The 19,668-nt window shown below is 44.8% G+C and overlaps 1 protein-coding gene across 3 annotated transcripts; it reads right to left on the bottom strand.

The window, feature by feature from the left end:
• Positions 1-347: 347 nt before the first annotated feature.
• LOC120032987 (centrosomal protein of 95 kDa-like) lies at positions 348-18,690 on the bottom strand. Of its 3 annotated transcripts, none has more exons than XM_038979270.1 (21): positions 17,978-18,690; positions 14,123-14,251; positions 13,718-13,825; positions 11,959-12,072; positions 10,534-10,651; positions 9,706-9,827; positions 7,495-7,730; positions 6,397-6,463; positions 6,222-6,289; positions 5,837-6,009; positions 5,435-5,564; positions 4,967-5,084; positions 4,485-4,681; positions 4,258-4,362; positions 3,936-4,089; positions 3,464-3,642; positions 3,141-3,215; positions 2,803-2,955; positions 2,418-2,564; positions 2,173-2,244; positions 348-1,991 (listed from the first exon to the last, which is right to left on the bottom strand). In XM_038979270.1, the coding sequence occupies exons 1-21, from the start codon at positions 18,000-18,002 to the stop codon at positions 1,815-1,817; spliced, it is 2,667 nt and encodes an 888-aa protein (XP_038835198.1). In that variant the 5' UTR covers positions 18,003-18,690; the 3' UTR covers positions 348-1,814. The 3 variants fall into 3 exon arrangements, with proteins under 3 accessions (XP_038835198.1, XP_038835197.1, XP_038835199.1); XM_038979269.1 differs by having other exon boundaries at positions 349-1,991; positions 5,435-5,567; XM_038979271.1 differs by having other exon boundaries at positions 350-1,991; positions 4,273-4,362; positions 5,435-5,567; positions 17,978-18,689.
• Between the last annotated feature and the right edge of the window lie 978 nt (positions 18,691-19,668).

Raw genomic sequence — 19,668 nt, 5'->3', positions numbered from 1 at the left:
AGATATTCCATATTCTGACCTTAACTTAATTCCACCACTTTTACACGCAACCATGAATAAGGTCGAGAACCTGCCAGTTTCAAGTGGGAAAAGCATCTTTCTTATATAAATGACCACAATCTCCATGTCCTAATTAATAATTATATAAACTGATACTAGGTAGGTCAATGAGTAATCCGTTTGAATAAGGGGATTGTAAATATAGGATAAATGACCATTCTTATAGATCTATTTTACCTGGAGATGAATGTGAAACTGACATGCCGGGCAGGGCTATTTATGCCCCTTTCCTACAGTGAAGTATGAAACGCTGTGTCGTTATGCAGAATCTTTCATGTATGGCTTTATAATTTGTAGGGATTGAGACGCAAACCAAGTTGGATGACAAGAAAAGTCACATCAAATGTAACCGTCGCGCTCTCTAGAATGTTTTAATCATATGCCTGCCGACTTTTCCTCTTACCTTTCATTTGTGGGCTATAGCATATGTTAAATATTCTTAGCCACAATCGGTAGTGACCATAGGTAATAACCAGGTAGGGCAATATATTTAACAGCCAATTTAGTGTTCGTTCCCTTCATACATTCCATTCCATTTGATTTAACCTACCTTTATTTCCTCTGTAAACACAGTCACATCCTTGTGATTGAGAGTCAAGTAATAGTGGATAATATTTCATGAAGGCCAAAAGAAAGTTGTAGTAAAAATCAAATCGGGACCTATAGACTTATTAATCATTACGGAGCTCAAACCGTTACTTGGCACTTGCCCTCACAGTTTAATGATCAGTGCAGGCAATTAGGGTATATGTATTATACCAAACTATTATATTCTCTATATTATAATTATGTAGGCATTAGGATTCATTCCCTAAAAATAAATGTACCCATAGGTACTGAACGGAGACAAATATGCACATGTTTTCATGCCCATCTTTCTATATTCGGAACCATTCTCCATGGTTCTACATTAAAGTCTTGCACTGATCAAACTCAAATGTTATTTTTTTTTATTGTTTTAGAGAATTGAATAGAAAGAAAAAAAACTCCCTGATCAAATTGGTAGGACACCCAGTGGGTGTGCTGTCGGGTTTAATTCAAATGTATTCAGTGTGTAATGGAACCGCCCCCGCAGACCTCCTTAGACGCCTCCATACCAATTACTGAGAAGTGCATAGGAAAGGCATACATTTCCTGATTCTGAAATCGGCCCCATACACCCTATTCTCATGCTCCTTGGCCTTGTAAACTTGGGATGTCTTTTTAACCGTCTGATTTGTACGGTAGTATAATGGCAAAGGGAACTTTTACAGAGTTCTGATTATCAACGCTCTCTGGTGTTGGAAAAGTGTAGCGGGTTAGTTCTATAACATAAAAAACGGACTAATAGGTCATTTACAGTACAATCAAATAAACAATTCATCAACATTGTTACAAACGCTACGGGAGACAAATCCTGCATACCATTAAAAGGAAGAGGGGAAAAAATGTGATCAAAGAATCTTGTCCTGGCATGACATTCATAATTAGTGTTGCATCCAATTTTCACAATGGTCCCGTTTGGTTGTGAAAGACAATTCACTGGACAACACATCTTTACCACATGACAAAATCAAAACGACAGCACACAAAATGCACAGTGGGGAGTCTTTAAATATATATTTTTTTTTAACATGATTAAATAATCAAGTATTTAAAACAAATCAAAGAGTAGGACTCCGATCCGTGGGTTTTTAGAGACTTTAGAGTTTGTTTTTAGCAGCCGGAGGAAAGTTAGCAGTAGGTAGCTATAGATTGCTACCTCGTTAGCGGGGTCAGTGCAGACAGCTGGTGTTGTACTGGAAGGAAGCCATTTGCACGCGACGCCGTAACCTTTGGACCTCCAGGTCATGGAAGTAGTCGTCGTCGTCGTTCTGGACGATAATCTCCTGCAGCTCGCCTATCTCCCTCTCCATCTTGGAGCGCAGCTCTCGCTTCATCTTCTGAAGGGCCTGCAGAGAGAAACGCTTTAATATCCTGACCCCAATACCGTAGGATGTATGAAGTAGTCACATGGTGAACCCTGAATAAAGTTCACCTGTAAAGTATGAGCATTCATCTCAATCTCCCCTATACGTGCAGACAAAGTACAGGTACATGTGGTAAACTGTGTGTGCATGAGCATGCATTTACCTTTTCTTGGGCCTTCTTCCGTACTTGGATATCCCGTCTCTCTATAGCGAGAGTTTCGGCCAATAATGAAAACTGAAAGATGTCAGAACAGCGTGGAATTAGCTTTCAGCTGTCCCGTTCTTTCACATCAATGCCGATGGAGGAACAGAGACGAGTTCAGGAAGCCGTTTCTCGGTCTTACTCTTACTACTTCCGTATAGCGTGTGAGTGTGTTAATATGAAAGAGGGTCGTGTGTTGGTTCTACCTGGTCCTTGTAATAGTTCTCCATAGATTGGATCTGGTCTCTGTGTTTGTTCTGGTGCTCCTGGTGCTGCTCCTTGGCGTAGGCCCTCTGCTCTCGGAGACGGGCCTTCTGCACCTCCAAGCCCTCCTCAAACACCTGCTTAAACATCTGGAACACAACACACACACTTATACAACCAACATGTGTTTGTATAGTCATTGTGTTCATGACCTGTTTACTTTTGACTTTACAATGGAGCTAAATACATGACAATTGTGTCAAATATACCCTTCAAAAAAATACATGGGTGGAAAATGGAAAGTACTGTGAAGCGTTGCAACATGAAATTCTAGGAGAGTTTAAACCGTGTTGGGGATCGAGGCTCAGCGCGGCATCACTAACTGACCCTCTCCTCTTTCGTGCGGGCCCTCATCATGCGCGCGCGGAGCTGGACGTGGTAGTCACCGTGGTACTTCTTGGCCCGGGCGATCTGCTGCCTCTGCTCCTTCAGACGGTTCTGAGTCGACTTCTGTTGCTGGATACGCTCCTTAAAATCCCTCTGGAGGGGGAGAGGAGCGAGACGGCTGTACAGTTAGAGGGGCTGTTTGTATTATTGCTTGGTGTGTGTGTATGTGTGTTTGAGAATGTGTGAGAGACATAAGACTGGTAATATATATGTGTGTGTGTGTGTGTGTGTCTAGCCTACATGTATGCTGAAGCTCGTGCATGTTTTGAGTGGCTCACCAGGCGTCTGTTGTGTTCTTGCTCTTTGTGGATGATCTCCCCCAGCAGGTTGTGTCTCCTCTGAGCCTCTTCCACCTGGAGAGAGAAATATTGACGAGTTAACGGGAGGAGATCGAGGTGGAAAAGTTGCAATGGTGAACCCTGGTCTCTGGGGGTCATTATGGGGTCTTCGCCCAATCACAGGCTCCGCACTTAGACATCTGTTTTAACGTTACAGACAGGTAGGAAACTTGCAGAGATCCAACTGGCAAGCCAAGCTAAGCTAAACCCTCCCAGTTCGCCCTGTGGTTTATATGGTGGATAGTGTGTTATAGCGCCCCCACCTGGCTGGTGAGTTTAGTGCGTGGCCCCTGCCTCTGGTTGTCCAGGGAGAGGGAGGCGTTGAGGCGGTCCACCTGGCCCAGCTGCTGCTGCCACATCCTGCCCAGGGCGTGGGGCGAGAGGTGCAGGTTGGGGAACTCCTCCAGGAGCAGGGGGAGCAGGTCGTTGTCCTTCACCTTCACTGGAAAACGGGGGAGAGAGAGAGAGAAGCACAAACGGTTAATATAGAGGGACAAATCCATACCGTGCACTTAGACTAATGCGCAAATCCTTATCAAGCTCTTTCTCCTAAGGCATATGTAGTTCTGAAAGGATGGAATAGATAGCCAAGTAGGCATCCTCCATATTAGTTTCACCGAGGCCAATGCTGCGTTTTTAGTTCAGGGCAAATGAAGGAGAGGAAGCCACTTTGATTAGATTTGAGTTGATACGGTCTCCATCTCACTGGCAGAGACTCCAGCTTGGGGGTCTTACTTGGTGGGGCTCTCCTGGTTTTGTCTTGTCGCCTGCGGCCCGGAGTTGGTTGTCTGGTCCTAGGGGAGCGGTGTCGGGCTGCTGTGGTGTACACTTGGGACGGTTTGGGGGCTCGGGGAACATCTCTCAGTATGGCCTCTCTGTACTCCCTCTCCTACAGGGCAGAAGCACACATAGAACATCTGCTGTAGATAATATTGGGACACACAGTCTCTCTATCGCAGTCTCTGCCGGAGGGCTACTGTGTACACAGTCACATGCTGTCTAACGCACACAGCTCCCCAGGGCTAAAATGAGTAGGTCTGATGCTGTTTACACACACCTCTCCCTCTCTTACCGCCTCATGTGCTCTGGTTCGTTCCGTGGCCATAGCAGCCCGTTCTCTGTCCTCGTACACTTTCAGCTCCTCCTCATAGGCTGTTTCCAGCTAGAGAGAAATGTGTACACACCAACTATGTTGGACCGTTCAACTTGTCTCTTAAAAAAAGTCACCATCTTTATACTGAATATGGCGTTGGTCAATGTGATGATGTGGCAATTCCCTCTGACCTGGCGGTGTTTGTGTTGGGGCTGTAGATGGCGGAGTTGTCGTCGGCGCGTACGGGCGGCGGTGTGTCTCTGTGTGACCCCTCCACTCACCGCCTCTCTCGCGGCGCCCTCTAGCTGACCTGAAAGGGAGCGGCGGGCCCGGGGAGGGGAGGGGGACAGGGAGCGGGTACAGGGGGATGTGGGTGCTCGCGGCGTACCTGGGAGAAGGGTCAGAGGTTAAAGGTTAAAGCTGAGGAAACGTTAAATTGGTCAATAATGACTTATTGTAGTTCTACATTCAGGCTAGTCAACGGTGATTTTGTTGGAGAAGTGTGGTGCAATCTGGGACCGTATGCACAAAGCATCTCAGAGAAGGAGTGCTGATCTAGGATCTACCCATACAAATCGTATTCCTTATGATATCAAAGGCTAAACTGATCCAAGATCTGAGACGCTGTATGAATACGGCCCCTGATGTGATTGAAGAGGTGGACTGTATGTACCCGTTGGCCTCCTTGGGGGCCTGCGACACTCCATGACACTGTCACTGTGGTGGGACTGTTTGTCCACCTCCTTGACCTCGTCGGGCTCTCCGCTCTCTCCTAGCGCTCTCTTTAACATCTGACGAGTGGAAACACACACACGTTAAAACCTAGATTTACATTGCTGAGATGCCGGGGGTGACACAATCCCAGCTCCCGACACCTTCGTTTCCCCCCCACACACAATTTACCAGTGCGATTAATGGTCAGCCACGAAGCACGCAAAGTGAAAGCACGTCGGGTTGGGATGATTCTCCGGGTGAATGGGACTGTAAGGCATCCGACACGCGGTGAGACTGCTCAGAACTCGTCCCGTATCCCCACAATGTAAATATAGCTTGACACACACAGTCATTGGACTAACCAGTAAGGTCCACATAAAGACAAGTGCGTCACACACACACACACACACACGAGTGTACCACTCACCAGGTCCAGCTCCTCTAGCCGTCGGGACAGCTTCTCAGACATGTGGTGCAGCTCCTGTTCTGCCTTCCTGTTTCTCTGTCTACGCCAGGAGAGAGGCTCCTCACAATCCTCCTCCTCTAGTACCCTACTACTGCTGGAGAGAGGGAGAGAGAGGACAGGAGAGAGGGAGAGAGAGGAGAGAGAGAGCGGGGGAGGGGGAGAGAGAGGGAGGGGGAAGGAGAGGGAGGGGTGGAAAGGTAGAAAGAGATATTGGAAGAGTAGAGACAGAGAAAGGGTGAAGCAGGGAGGTGAATGTTAGATTGAGTGGCCTCTGTGTGTAACTAACTTATGTGCATATATATTGCTTTTCTCGCTATGCATCTATAATGCTATTCTAACCACCTCCCATTGTGTTGTTCTTACCTGAGCCCAGTCTGCCCCCTGTGAGCCCAGCTGTCCTGCTGCGTGAAGGTCTCTTCCTCAACTTCTTCCTCAGTGTCCAGTGGTGCCCTGTCCTCCAGCTCATCCTGCAGGGTGAGGAAATGAATGTCTGGCTGTGTCCGGAATAGAACCCTCCTGGGCCCCACACTGGTAGGCTATAGAGAAAGAGAGAAATTTGCTAAAAATTATACAATTTAGTCCTTAAATTAGCTGTAGATTGAACATGCATTGGGCATAAATTGGACATGCATTAGCAAATAATTAGATTTGAATTGGGCATGAGGTAGACTTCAACTATTGAATTAGCCCTCATTTGAGACATTGTAACTACAACAGTCCAGAGGGCGAGCGGTTCGTCATGCCTTACCTCCGGCTGCTCCTTGGCCTCCTCTAGCCTGGCCTTGGTTTGACTGGACACAGACTTCTCCCTCTCGACTACAAATGAAAAGCATGGAGGAATACGAGGTTGAATAAGTCAAATTGATACATGGTGCGGAGGTGCTACACATTTATTTTCTGATGCGTTGAACAGCGTGCATCACCGGGTGAGTGGTTGAAGGCTGGCGAGCGCACTCCATTGGTAACTGTGTCAGCCACTGGCCTTGGGGACTGAAAAAAAAAAAGAAGAGAAAGTCATTCATTAGACAGAGAAAAGGGGACAGAGACAAAGGGGTGGATGCATTTCCACTCAATGGGGGAGGGAGAATTCACAATCAAACTGACAAAAGAGAACCCAGCAGGAAGAGGAGTCTCAGTGGCTAGCTAGCGGATGCTAACGACATATCACACAAAAGAGGCACGGCGTTAACTACCGCTACCGGGAAATGACCGGGGGTCGATATAACGCATTGAAATACCAGTGTCACAGGCGGCAGGTCGTCTAGCGGTTAAGGTCGCTGGTTCGAATCCCCAATCTGTCAATGGGCCCTTGAGAAAGGCACTTAATACTAATTGTGCCTGTAAGTCTGCTAAATGACAAGGCTAAGTGAATACAGTAGCACAAAAGTAGTACAGTGTCTTAACATTGTAGTGAATTAGAACGAGAAGGACAGAAAGAATAACAGTAGTGTGTGCAGGTCAATTTGGGTAAATGCTTTATTTCATCCATAACACAGCTCCTTACCATCACCTATAATGGTATATGTGAGTCTTCAGCTAGTCTTCAGACAGAGCTAGACAGGCTAGTCTTCAGACAGAGCGAGCCCCAGTTGGTAATGGAATAACAAGTGGAAAGCATTTGCCCCTGCTAGCGTGTCTGGACTGCTTGCCAGAGGCATGCAGGTGGGATGTGACGTCATTCCCACGTTAGGAGTGTTGTCGCCCATAAAGAGAGAGGAGGAACACGTTGGAAAAGTGACTCCTGTGATGCGTCTCGTGGCCATTTTGGATGAGTCGGCAACAACTCCTCCTATGTCAGAGGAGGAAGGAAGCTCCTTTTTCAGAGGAGGAAGGAAGCTAGAGTTCTACAAACGTACTTGGCTGAGGTCACTTCAGAACATGTTTCAGAACACAGTCATTTGCCGAGAGCTTTGAAACACTGATTAAAACGGAAAGTTGATACTGTATTACGAAGCAACGAACAAGAGTTAAGCGTAATTTGAATCGATTCAGCATGGTTATGTTTGGCTAGATGGACATACCTGCGAGGTGCCAGCGGGTGCCTCCTGCTCCACTGCGGCCCCACTGCCGAGACCGTTGGCTGGGGGAGACTGGCTACCCGAGCCGGGAGCTCTGTCGGGCCTGTGGGGGGTAGTCTGGTAGGGGGGCTGCAGGGGGATGGCCGAGCGCAGGGGCTCCCTCAGTAGAGTGGCCTGGGTGCCTGGGGTTCCCGGAGCACCCATGGTGCTGGGGCACAGAGCTTGTGAAGAGGCTTCCACTGTTAGTGAGGGGTAAAATAGGTAGCTGTTAGAGGTGTAGATTTTGTAGGTAATGTATTGTAGGAGTATGTGTACACTGCTCAGTACTGAAGTTCCCATGGTTAACAGATGTTATGGCTATTCATGTCATGTTATAATTGGGTTATGCAGGATGTTTGAACAAAAGGTTCAAGTAAAATATTATTTTTCTTTCTATACAAATCAGATTTGCCTCTAACTGGTTCACTGTTCTTTAAGTAGCCTACAGTTCTGAATTATTTTCTCAGATACAGTTCTGTACTCCTAGCTATTAATGCCTTGCCAATAACCCTGGCATTGTGGGGCGCCAGGTAGCCTAGTGGTTAGCGCGTCGGACTAGTAACCGAAAGGTTACAAGATCGAATCTCCGAGCTGACGGGGTAAAAATCTGACGTTCTGCCCCTGAACAAGGCAGTTAACCCACTGTTCCTAGGCCGTCATTGAAAATAAGAATGTGTTCTTAACTGACCTGCCTAGTTAAATAAAAGGTCAAATAAAAATAAATAAATTGTCTAGCGAATATTCACAAGATCCATACCATGGAGCAAAGACACATATACAGGCCATTCGTATCCTAAACCGTTGTTGAAGACTATCATTAAAACCAAATGTAGGGACTCATGAGAGGGACTTAGTGGAAACTAATGAGAGGACGAGGGCTTTTAAAAGGAAAAGGTGACACAATCCTTTGTTGTTTTGTTGTTTTTTACTTCCACTTGAGGAAAAACGAACCCCCTGACCGCATAATAACCTAACATTCCCCACTGTCTCCATAAAGAATTCCATAGGAAAGACAGCAAAAAAAAGACAGGAAAAACTGGATACCTCATCAGCATCAGGTGCCGTTTGATAAGTGAAAGGTGGATGAAGTTTGCTGACGACAACAGTGGTAGGACTGATCACCGACGACGAGGCAGCCTACAGGGATGAGGTCAGAGACCTGGCAGTGTTGCAAGGACAACAACCTCTGAAAAGATTTGCCATGGGCCCTCAGATCCTCAAAAAGTTCTACAGCTGCACCATCACTGCTTGGTACGGCAACTGCAAGGCATCAGACCGCAAGGCGCTACAGAGGGTGGGGAGTACAGCCCAGTACATCACTGGGGCCGAGCTCCCTACCATTCAGGACCTCTATACCAGGCGGTGTTTGATGAAGGCCCGAAAGAATTGTCAAAGACTCCAGCCACCCAAGCCAATGACTGTTCTCTCTGCTACCACATGGCAAGCGGTACCAGTGCACCAAGTCTGGAACCAACAGGACCCTGAACAGCTTTAACACCCAAGCCATTAGACTGCTACATAGCTAATCAAATGGCTACCCAGACTACCTGCATTGACCCTTTTTTGCAACGACTCTGTGCACACACACTGGACTCTACCCACACACTCACACATACTTACACTGACACCCAAACAACACGCACACACATGAATGCTGACGTCACACACACACAACACATATGTTGCTGCTACTGCCTATTATCTATAATATTGCCTAGTCACTTCACCCCTACCTTTATGTACATAGCTACCTCGATTAGCTACATAGCTATAAAAAAAAAAAACATTTGTTGTTGATTTACCCTTGAGCAAGGTACTTAACCCTAATCCTGTAAGTCGCTCTGGATAAGGGCGTCTGAATGCCATGTAAATACCTCGTGCACCTACACATCAACTCGGTACAGGTACTCCCTGTATATAGCCATGTTATTTTTAATCATTGTTATTCACTGGGTATTTATTCCTTGTGTTTTATCTTTAACTCTGCATTGTTGGAAAAGGACCCGTTTAGTAAGCATTTCACTGTTACTCTACACCGGTTGTGTACAAAGCATGTGACAAATAAAATGGGATTTGATTTGAGTCTGAATGTAAATCCAGAAAGACAGAGGAAATGTTTTCCTTTTTCAGCATTCTATGTCACGAGCCAGGAACAAGCTTTCGGTTCCCGCCTACCTTCTTGTTTGGCCGTGAACGTGCGGGCGGAGTCTCCCAGGAGGATGAGCTCATTGGTCGAGCCCGTCTCCTCCGCATTCCAAGAGTGGAGGGAAGGTTTGCTGATAGACTGGACGGCAGAGCTGGAAGAGCAAAGAAACGTTGTAAAGTTACAGATGTATCACTATCAAAGTAAATCAAAGAACAGACCACCCAAACAGTTCAATGGAAAGTGCATCGGTGTGTCTGGTCCGTGTGATACCAGTCCAAGTCAGAACAACTACAACCTGCACGTGTTTCTAAACAGTGCATTGGGTTTCCTGGTTTAGGAACAGAGGTTTACGTCACCCACAATGACTCATTCAGCTTTGTTGACTTTCCAGCCAGCCTTTCTGTGCGACAGCCGTCGGAGACAGGCTGAGTAGACATAGTGATGTCACAGATGTTTGTGTTCCGTGTCCAACCTTAACATTTGCAGCTCCTGTTGCCATTTGTGTTGTGTGGCTGCTCCCTGACTGGCTGTTGTGTCAACAGGATGTACCGACTTGCCCTGCACGATGATGACATTTGAAGTGGTCCTGTCTGGTTCAGTTGCTAGAGCATGGCATTTGCAATGCCAGAGTAGTGGGTTCGATTCCCAGGGCCGCCCGTACGTAAAATGTACGCATGCATGACTAAGTCGCTTTGGATAAAAGCATCTGCTAAATGGCATTCGCAAGCGTCTTGTCTCGTGACGTAGTGTCTTTGGTTGTATCAACAGAGCTGGAACTCTGCTCGAACACGGAACTGAATCTGAAACCATGGAAATGTACATTGAACGTGTTGCGTGGAATATCTTGAAACACTCACTGCACACTAGAATACTGGGAGGCTCTCTCCATTAGGGACATCTGTTCCTCTGTCTGGGGGACCACTGGCCCTGTAGGGAAGGGGGCATCCTCCACAGGAACACCGTTTGGTTCCTTGTCTGGAGGGAGGAAAGGGGGAGGATTTGAAGAAGGGAGGAGAGAGAGATGGGTGATTACAGCGTGCCGCAATGTGGTGACGCTGACAGGCTCCTGCTGTGATGCAACGGGGAAACGAACAGGCTACCAGTCGACTTTCAGACCACCAATCAGTCCGTAATTATACAAATATTGAAGTCACATTAACACACTCGGTTAGAGTAGTAGAATAAGCACTCGGGACATAGTGATCCATAGACATTGGAGCTCATAGACACAGTAATGATCCAACCCCATTTCCGAAAGCTGAAGTGAAACAAGCAACTGTTCTCGCCATGTCATTGTGAAAGTGCATCGAAGAGTTCATCGAGTGTGACAGTAACATTATCTGTAGTGACTCACGCGTAGCCTATCCCACTAATTGGAAGTATCAACAGGTTTAAACTAGAGCCCGGCCGATACGTTATTCTGGGTACGATATCGGTTTCGCAAAACTTACTGATACCAATGTATCTGCCGATATACTGTTTTATGCCGGGAAAATTAAAGTGTAATTTTCACACACTGTATACGCATAAATTGCTATTCAAAAGAACAATTGTCTAAGAAATATGGTTCAAATATTGATTTCTTACATTGTGAAATGAATAACAATGAGAATGGCAGCAAGTGTTAAGGTAAGCATGAGAGTCCCTTTTTTCATCCTATAGATTGAATAATCGGTTATCGGTGGAATTATCAGCCAATACCAACATAGCTGTAATAGGCCAGTATCGGTCGATAATATTGGTGAACCGCGGTCTGTAGCATCACAGACAAACATTCACAGCTCCTTTCGAATTCACGGCAAGCCACCAACCCCGTCAATTTTGATAAATCAGCCTTTTTCACCAGAGCCTTCTTTCAATGCATGTCATTTAAATTTCCAGAGCTGATAGTCGGTCATTAAAAGTCTAATTGGTGTTTTGCGATGGGAGAGAGGGTCAGCAGACCACCATTCCACCATAGACGGACACAAAGGCTTGCGGAGCGCTGCCAATTGAATGGGCCAACCGCTTCCCAGTAATCCCAGAGCCAGCCACCTCTAAACCGGGTTTAGAAAGACCATTATGTCCACTTCATGTGTGGGTGATCTCACCCAAACAGGGTTGTGTCTCACTCAGTGACACAGATAAAGTTTGAGGGAGATGGGGTGATATCAGATCAGGAAGAACAGGGGCGATATCAGGCAGGTCTTCTGAACTCAATAGGACTTCCTGGTTAAATAAAGGTTAGCCTAAATGTAACAGTTGAGAGGGTAATGGAGTGAAATAAGATTTTTGTCGTCTACCTCCATTTTGCGACTCCTCTTCACTGATCTGCTCGGTGAGGTATTCAAGCAGCCCGTCAAAGATCTCCAACAGGTTCTTGATGGACTCCTTGTCCCCTCGTACAATGTTCTCGCCTAGAGCCGGGGAGAAAAAAACCATTAGGACAAGCCATGAATCAGTGGAACTATAATCAACACCACATTGTTGTCCTTTTAATAGATCCAACCAGTCTGCATCGTTTTACGGTGAATTTTCCTAAACAAAGAGGCTTGTGTTTGCTCTGAACAAGGCTGTGCTTTGAAATCTAAACAGCAATTTAGCCAGAGACCCTCTGCTTGTAGCTAAATAGATCACTTGATTTTCTTTCAGCATTCATCATCTGTTCTCTCTGCTACCACATGGCAAGCAGTACCGATGCACCAAGTCTGGAACCAACAGGACCCTGACCAGCTTCTACCCCCATGTATTAAGACTGCTAAATAGTTAGTCGTGGTAGCTATTGGTTAACTATTTAGCTATCTGCATTGACCCTTTTTTGCACTAACTCTTTTGACTCATCACATACACTGCTGTTACTGTGTTATATATCCAGTTGCCTAGTCACTTTATCCCTACCTATATGTACACATCTACCTCAATTACCTCGTATGGGCTATACTCGGCCTTGTCTCAGGATGGTAAGTTGGTGGTTGAAGTGGTGTGGGGGCTGTGCTTTGGCAAAGTGGGTGGGGTTATATCCTTCCTGTTTGGCCCTGTCCGGGGGTATCATCGGATGGGGCCACAGTGTCTCCTGACCCCTCCTGTCTCAGCCTCCAGTATTTATGCTGCATTAGTTTATGTGTCGGGGGGCTAGGGTCAGTTTGTTATATCTGGAGTACTTCTCCTGTCTTATCCGCTGTCCTGTGTGAATTTAAGTATGCTCTCTCTAATTCTCTCTTTCTCTCTCTCGGAGGACCTGAGCCCTAGGACCATGCCTCAGGACTACCTGGCATGATGATTCCTTGCTGTCCCCAGTCCACCTGGCCGTGCTGCTGCTCCAGTTTCAACTGTTCTGCCTGCGGCTATGGAACCCTGACCTGTTCACCGGACGTGCTACCTGTCCCAGACCTGCTGTTTTCAACTCTCTAGAGACCGCAGGAGCGGTAGAGATACTCTTAATGATCGGCTATGAAAAGCCAACTGACATTTACTCCTGAGGTGCTGACTTGCTGCACCCTCGACAACTACTGTGATTATTATTATTTGACCATGCTGGTAAATTTATGAACATTTGAACATCTTGGCCATGTTCTGTTATAATCTCCACCCGGCACAGCCAGAAGAGGACTGGCCACCCCTCATAGCCTGGTTCCTCTCTAGGTTTCTTCCTAGGTCTTGGCCTTTCTAGGGAGTTTTTCCTAGCCACCGTGCTTCTACACCTGCATTGCTTGCTGTTTGGGGTTTTAGGCTGTGTTTCTGTATAAGCACTTTGAGATATCAGCTGATGTACGAAGGGCTATATAAATACATTTGATTTGATATCCCTGCACAACGACTCAGTACTGGTACCCCGTGTATATAGCCAAGTTATCGTTACTCATTGTGTATTTATTTATTACTCTACATTGTTTGGAAGTAAGCATTTAACGGTTAGTCTACACCTGTTCACGAAGCACGTGACAAATAACATTTGAGTTGGTCAGATGATTGACTGAATAGCTAGTGAATACCTAGGGAATAAAGGAGTAGTTACTAGTTAATTAACTAGTGAATAGTGAGTCAAGAGTAAGAGCCGCTCACCTGTGATGTGTGAAAGGCTGATCTGAAGGTAGTCCAGAGCCAGGGAGTCGATCACAGACTGGATGTTGTGGACATCATCCTCCTGACTGCCCGGGGCGGCGATGTAGTCTACACACACACACGGTTCCAAATCACAGCCTCTACTTTGGCCACTTACTAGCTCATTAACAAACACAGCTTTGTGTTGGCAGGTTTGACGATCATAAGTAGCACTGTGTGGCATTCTTGAAATTCTAAGAATACTCTCCTCTAAAGCACTCAATTCTTGGCCTTAACAGCACGCAGCGCAGCATTTTCTTTCTTTTTTTAAATGAACTAACATGGGACGGTTGATTAGGTCTCAAAAAACACATATTGCTCTTTTGGTGGGCATGTTTATTGTGCCATGTTTGGTGTAAACTTTACCTGGGACTTTCTCCCCCAAGATGACCTCATACAGGGCGACAAAAACATTGGCATTACAGTCCGTCACCTTCCTCAGTCTCAGGTTAATGTGACACTTGCTAAGGATATCATTCGCCACGTCCACCCAATCTGTAAAAAAGGACATTACACACTAAATGCAGACCTTGAATATATTCATAAAGTGCATAGTATAGATCATACTTCTTGGAGCAGTTATGAACTAGACTACGTTAAAATTAAACGTGGCAGTAATAAAGCCTCTCCTGAAAAAAACAAATCTTAACCCGAAAATTGTTTAAAACGACCAGCCTGTATCGAATCTCCCATTCCTCTCAAAATGTTTTGACAAAGCTGTTAAGCAGAAACTCGCTGCCTTCCCGAAGCCAGATAAAGTATACAAAACGCTCCAGTCTGGTTGTAGACCCCATCATAGTACTGAGACTACATCGTGAAGGTGGTAAATTACATTTTAATGGCGTCAGACCAAGTATCTGTCCTCGTGCTCCTAGACCTTAGTGCCGCTTTTGACACCATCGATCACCACATTATTTTGGAGAGATTGGAAACCTTAATGGTTCCCAAACTTTTTACGGTCCCATACCCCATCAAACATTCAACCTACAGCTGCGTACCCCCTCTAGCAACAGGGTCATCGCACTCTCAAATGTTGTTTTTTGCCATCATTGTAAGCCTGCCACACGCACACTATATGAAACATTTATTAAACATAAGAATGAGTGTGAGTTGCGGTCACAACCCGGCTCGTGGGAAGTGACAAAGAGCTCTTATAGGACCAGGGCACAAATAATAATAATCAATAATTGTGCTCTTTATTTAGCCATCTTACATATAAAACCTTATTTGTTCATCAAAAATTGTGAATAACTCACCACAGGTTAATGAGGAGGGTGTGCTTGAAAGGATGCACATAACTCTGCAATGTTGTATTGGAGAGAGTCTCAGTCTTATGTCATTTTCCACACACAGTCTGTGCCTGTATTTAGTTTTCATGCTAGTGAGGGCTGAGAATCCATGCTAGTGAGGGCTGAGAATCCAAAGGTACGTGGTTGCAAAGGGCATCCGTGTCTTAACAGTGCAATTTGCCAAGGCAAGAAACTGAGCGCAGCCCTATTCAGAAATCTGGCAGTGGCTCCTGATTAAATTTTGTGCTGTTTGAAAATGTGAAGATTTTTTAAAATGTTAATCACATTTCTATTTGGCGTACCCAAGACGGCAGGGGTCGTACCCCAGTTTGGGAATACGTGGTCTACACGGACAAGTTTGTGCCTGGTTTAGATCTTATCTGTTGGAAAGATATCTGTTCATCTCTGTGGATGGTTTGTCCTCTGACAAATCAATGGTAAGTTCCGGTGTTCCTCAAGGTTCTGTTTTAGAACCACTATTGTTTTCATTATATAATCTCTCTCTGTTTCAGACACAAGGAAGTGGATGGCGGCAAATGTTTTACTTTTAAACCTGCTTTATCTTGGCCAGGTCACAGTTGTAAATGAGAACATGTTCTCAACTGGCCTACCTGGTTAAATAAAGGTGAAATAAAAAAATAAAAAAATACAGTTGGACAAAACAGAGATGCTAGTTCTAGGTCACAAGAAACAAAGAGATCTGCTGTTTGATTTTACAATTTATCTTGATGGTTGTACAGTCATCTCAAATGAAACTGTGAAGGACCTCTGCGTTACTCTGGACACCGATCTCTCTTTTGATGAACATATCAACAATATTTAAGGGCAGCTTTTTTCCATCTTTGTAAAATTGCTAAATCTATTTTTTTGTCCCCAAATTATGCAGAGAAGCTAATCCATGCTTTTGTCACTTCCAGCTTAGACTACTACAATGCTCTACTCTCCGGCTAACCCGATAAAGCACTAAATAAACTTCAGTTAGTGTTAAATACAGCTGCAAGAATCTTGACTAGAACCAAAAAATGTGATCATATTATTCCAATTCTAGCCTCTCTACACTGGCTTCCTGTTAAGGCTAGGGCTGATTTCAAGGTTTTACTGCTAACCTACAAAGCATTACATGGACTTGCTACATCGACTTGCTCCTACCTACGGTCAAAAGTGACAGGCCTTCTTATTGTCCCTATAACTTCTAAGCAAACAGCTGGAGGCAGGGGCTTTCTCCTTTTGAGCTCAATTTTTATGGAATGGTCTGCATATCATTGTGAGACGCAGACTCGGTCTAAACCTTTAAGTGTTTACTGAAGACTCATCTCTTCAGTAGGTCCTATGATTGAGTGTAGTCTGGCCCAGGGGTGCGAAGGTGAACGGCAAGGCACTGGAGTGACGAACCGCCTTGCTGTCTATGCCTGGCCGGCTCCCATCTCTCCACTGGGATTTTCTGCCTCTGAACATATTGGGGGCTGAGTCACTGGCTTACTAGTGCTCTTCCATGCCGTTCCTAGGAGGGGTGCGTCACGTTGTGCCAGGATTTTTTCGCTATACTCGACTTGAGTGGGTTGAGTCACTGACGTGGCCTTCCTGCCCGGTTTTGCGCCCCCACGGACTTATGCCGTGGAGAAGATATTCGTGGGCTATACTCGGCCTTGTCTCAGGGTAGTAAGTTAGTGGTCTGTTGATATCCCTCTAGTGGTGTGGGGGCTTTGCTTTGGCAAAGTGGGTGGGATTATATCCTGCCTGGTTGGCCCTGCCCTGTCCGGGGGTATCATGTCCAGTGTCCTCCGACCCCCCTGTCTCAGCCGCCAGTATCTATGCTGCAATAGTCTATGTGCTGGGGGCTAGGGTCAGTCTGTCCTATCTGGTGAAATTCTCCTGTCTTATCTGGTGTCCTGTGTGAATTTAAGTAATCTCCCTCTCTCCTCCCTGACGACCTGCGCCCTAGGACACTGCCTCAGGACTACCTGGCGACTCCTGGCTGTCGCCGTCCCCAGTCCACCTGGTCGTGCTGCTGCTCCAGTTTCAACTGTTCTGCCTGCGGCTATGGATCCCTGATCTGTTCACTTCACGTGCGACCTTGTCCCAGACCTGCTGTTTTTGACCCTTTCTCTCTCCCAATCCCACTCCCTCTCTACCGCACCTGCTGTCTCGACCTATGAATGCTTGGCTATGAAAAGCCAACTTACATTTACTCCTCAGGTGCTGACCTGTTGCACCCTCTACAGTCACTTTGATTATTATTTGACCCTGCTGGTCATCTATGAACATCTGAGCATCTTGTAGAACGATCTGGCCTTAATGGCCGTGTACTCTTATAATCTCCACCCTGCACAGCCAGAAGAAGACTGGCCACCCCTCAGAGCCTGGTTCCTCTCTAGGTTTCTTCCTAGGTTCCTGCCTTTCTAGGGAGTTTTTCCTTGCCACCGTGCTTCTAAATCTGCATTGCTTGCTGTTTAGGGTTTTGGGCTGGGTTTCTGTATAAGCACTTTGTGACATCTGCTGATGTAAAAAGGACTTTATAAATACATGTGATTTGATTCAGTTTGTTGACAATGCACAACAAAACTGCTCAGTTGGTGGCAACCATCCCAACATGATTGTTGACATATTGGCGGCTGATTTGTGGGCATGCGCGGGCAGGCACAGTATGCTAGCTAACTTTACAGTAGCTAAGTTTAGAAATGTTAGCAACACCAACTACAGTGTGGTAAGCCAGCTAATACTAACGCAAAGAACACTACTGTAGTTAGCAAACTGGCTATGTATGTTACAGTAGCTAGATAGCTAAGTTTAAGAAAAGTACTGGATAACTCCTTAAATAGCCTACTATGTAGTTATTCTCTTGATTGATATTGCTAGCTACTAAATACAGTAGCCACCAAGTTAGGTGCTATTTCTTCTTAGTTAACTAGTAAATTAACCGTCGTTAGCTTACCTCTCTCATCTTCTTGGGTTCCCATTAGGCATTAACTAGCGCGCTAGCTAGCTGTGTGGTAGTCAGTCGAGCTGGCAACAATACTGGCTCCCTTGACCTCTGAAAAGAGTTACTCGCATTGCTAGCTAGTAGCAGTACGTTTTCCAAATTTCGAGGTTAATCACTCACTGATAAACCTTCATCATGAGAACAGAAATGAAAAAGGGTGCCGGCTGCCAGCAAGAAAGTAATCGACATTTTAAAATGCAAGTGTTTTCTGATTGGGTGGTAAACGGTTTCCACTAGTTACCCAAAACACAAAGTCAAAATGGATATATTGTAAAAATTCATGAAAACTAACATTTGCTTTTGGCCTTAATTTAAGGTTGGAGTTGGGCATGAGCTTAGCAGTGTGGTCAATGTTACGGTTAAGTTTAAAATCACATTTTAAGAAAATACATTGTAGAAATAGGCGGGGTTTGTGACTTTGTGGCTGTGGTAACTAGTGATGACCATGGTAAACTGGTACTTTGTTTCCGGAAGTAGCGTATAAACGATCGGGAAAATGGGTTCCTTGTCCTCTTTTTTCTTTCTTCTAGTTAGTCCAGTTGACTCTTCTGTTATTTTACAAGATAGCCCGGACATACATTTAAAAAATTAACCATATTTGTTATTAAAATATCACACGGTAGACAGGGTGTTCTTCCGAGTATCTGTCTTAAAGTAGTTCCCAGAGTTTCTAAGCACAGAGGCCCAACATCGCGAGACTTCCGGGATGGCTAGCGAAGCAGACCAGGACTGGGTTTGGGGTTTGAGAAGTAATTAACTTCTACACTACAGGGATTTTTTTTGTGTCGATATTCAGCAAGTTCGCATAGAAAATAGATGCAACAATTGCCTGCTAACAAAGTTAGTTTTTTGTTGTTGTTGATGTTTTCATGTCTTAAAAATGTTTTACTTTTGGTAAATCATTTGTACACAGTTTAAATGGCTTTTACAGATTTTATGTTTTTACAAGGAAAAGTAATTTTATTCATGGTTGTTTCTATTGTTTTTAACAACATGTACTTTTTAACAAATTTAAATGGAATATTCAAATGCTGTTTTTATGCTTTTAGGCCGTTTTTATATGTATAAACTGATATACAAAAATATATATGAGCTGTTTTTAAAGGAAATGTGATAAAACTTTTCCAAAATAAAAAAATTGCCTGCTAGGGTGCATTTAAATTCTAATAGTTCGCCTTATTTCAATTTATGTGACAAAACAAGCAGTCATTGTAGAGAATCATTGTACCGTCTAAACCAGGGTTTCCCAACCCTGGTCCTCGAGTGCCGCAACAGTTTCCATTACAGGTTGCACATTTGGGGGGTTAATAAACCTGGGTCTATGGAAACAGAAGTGAAAAATGATTCCTTAGTTGTTAATTTTCTAGAAATATAAAGGCATAATCTAGAATCGAGCCAATGTCTTATTTTTATTATTTTATTTTTATTTTTATTTTTATTAACAACAAATCAATACAGAAAGTACATAAGGGAACACAAGTATATATAGATGATATATAATGGACAATCGAGCTAGGGTGTACAATATCACATTACAATTACACAAGGACCTTAAGGGACATACATACACTTACAATTCTAACAGCTTTTTTGTTAGTAGAGTATTTAATAGTCTTAAAATACAGTTCAATTTCTTTTTGTAG

This window comes from Salvelinus namaycush, chromosome 39 (genome assembly GCF_016432855.1).
Source record: "Salvelinus namaycush isolate Seneca chromosome 39, SaNama_1.0, whole genome shotgun sequence".
In the NCBI taxonomy this organism is placed as follows: Eukaryota; Metazoa; Chordata; class Actinopteri; order Salmoniformes; family Salmonidae; genus Salvelinus; species Salvelinus namaycush.
The sequence above is the reverse complement of the archived record's forward strand: the minus strand, read 5'-3'. Positions and strand labels throughout refer to the sequence as shown.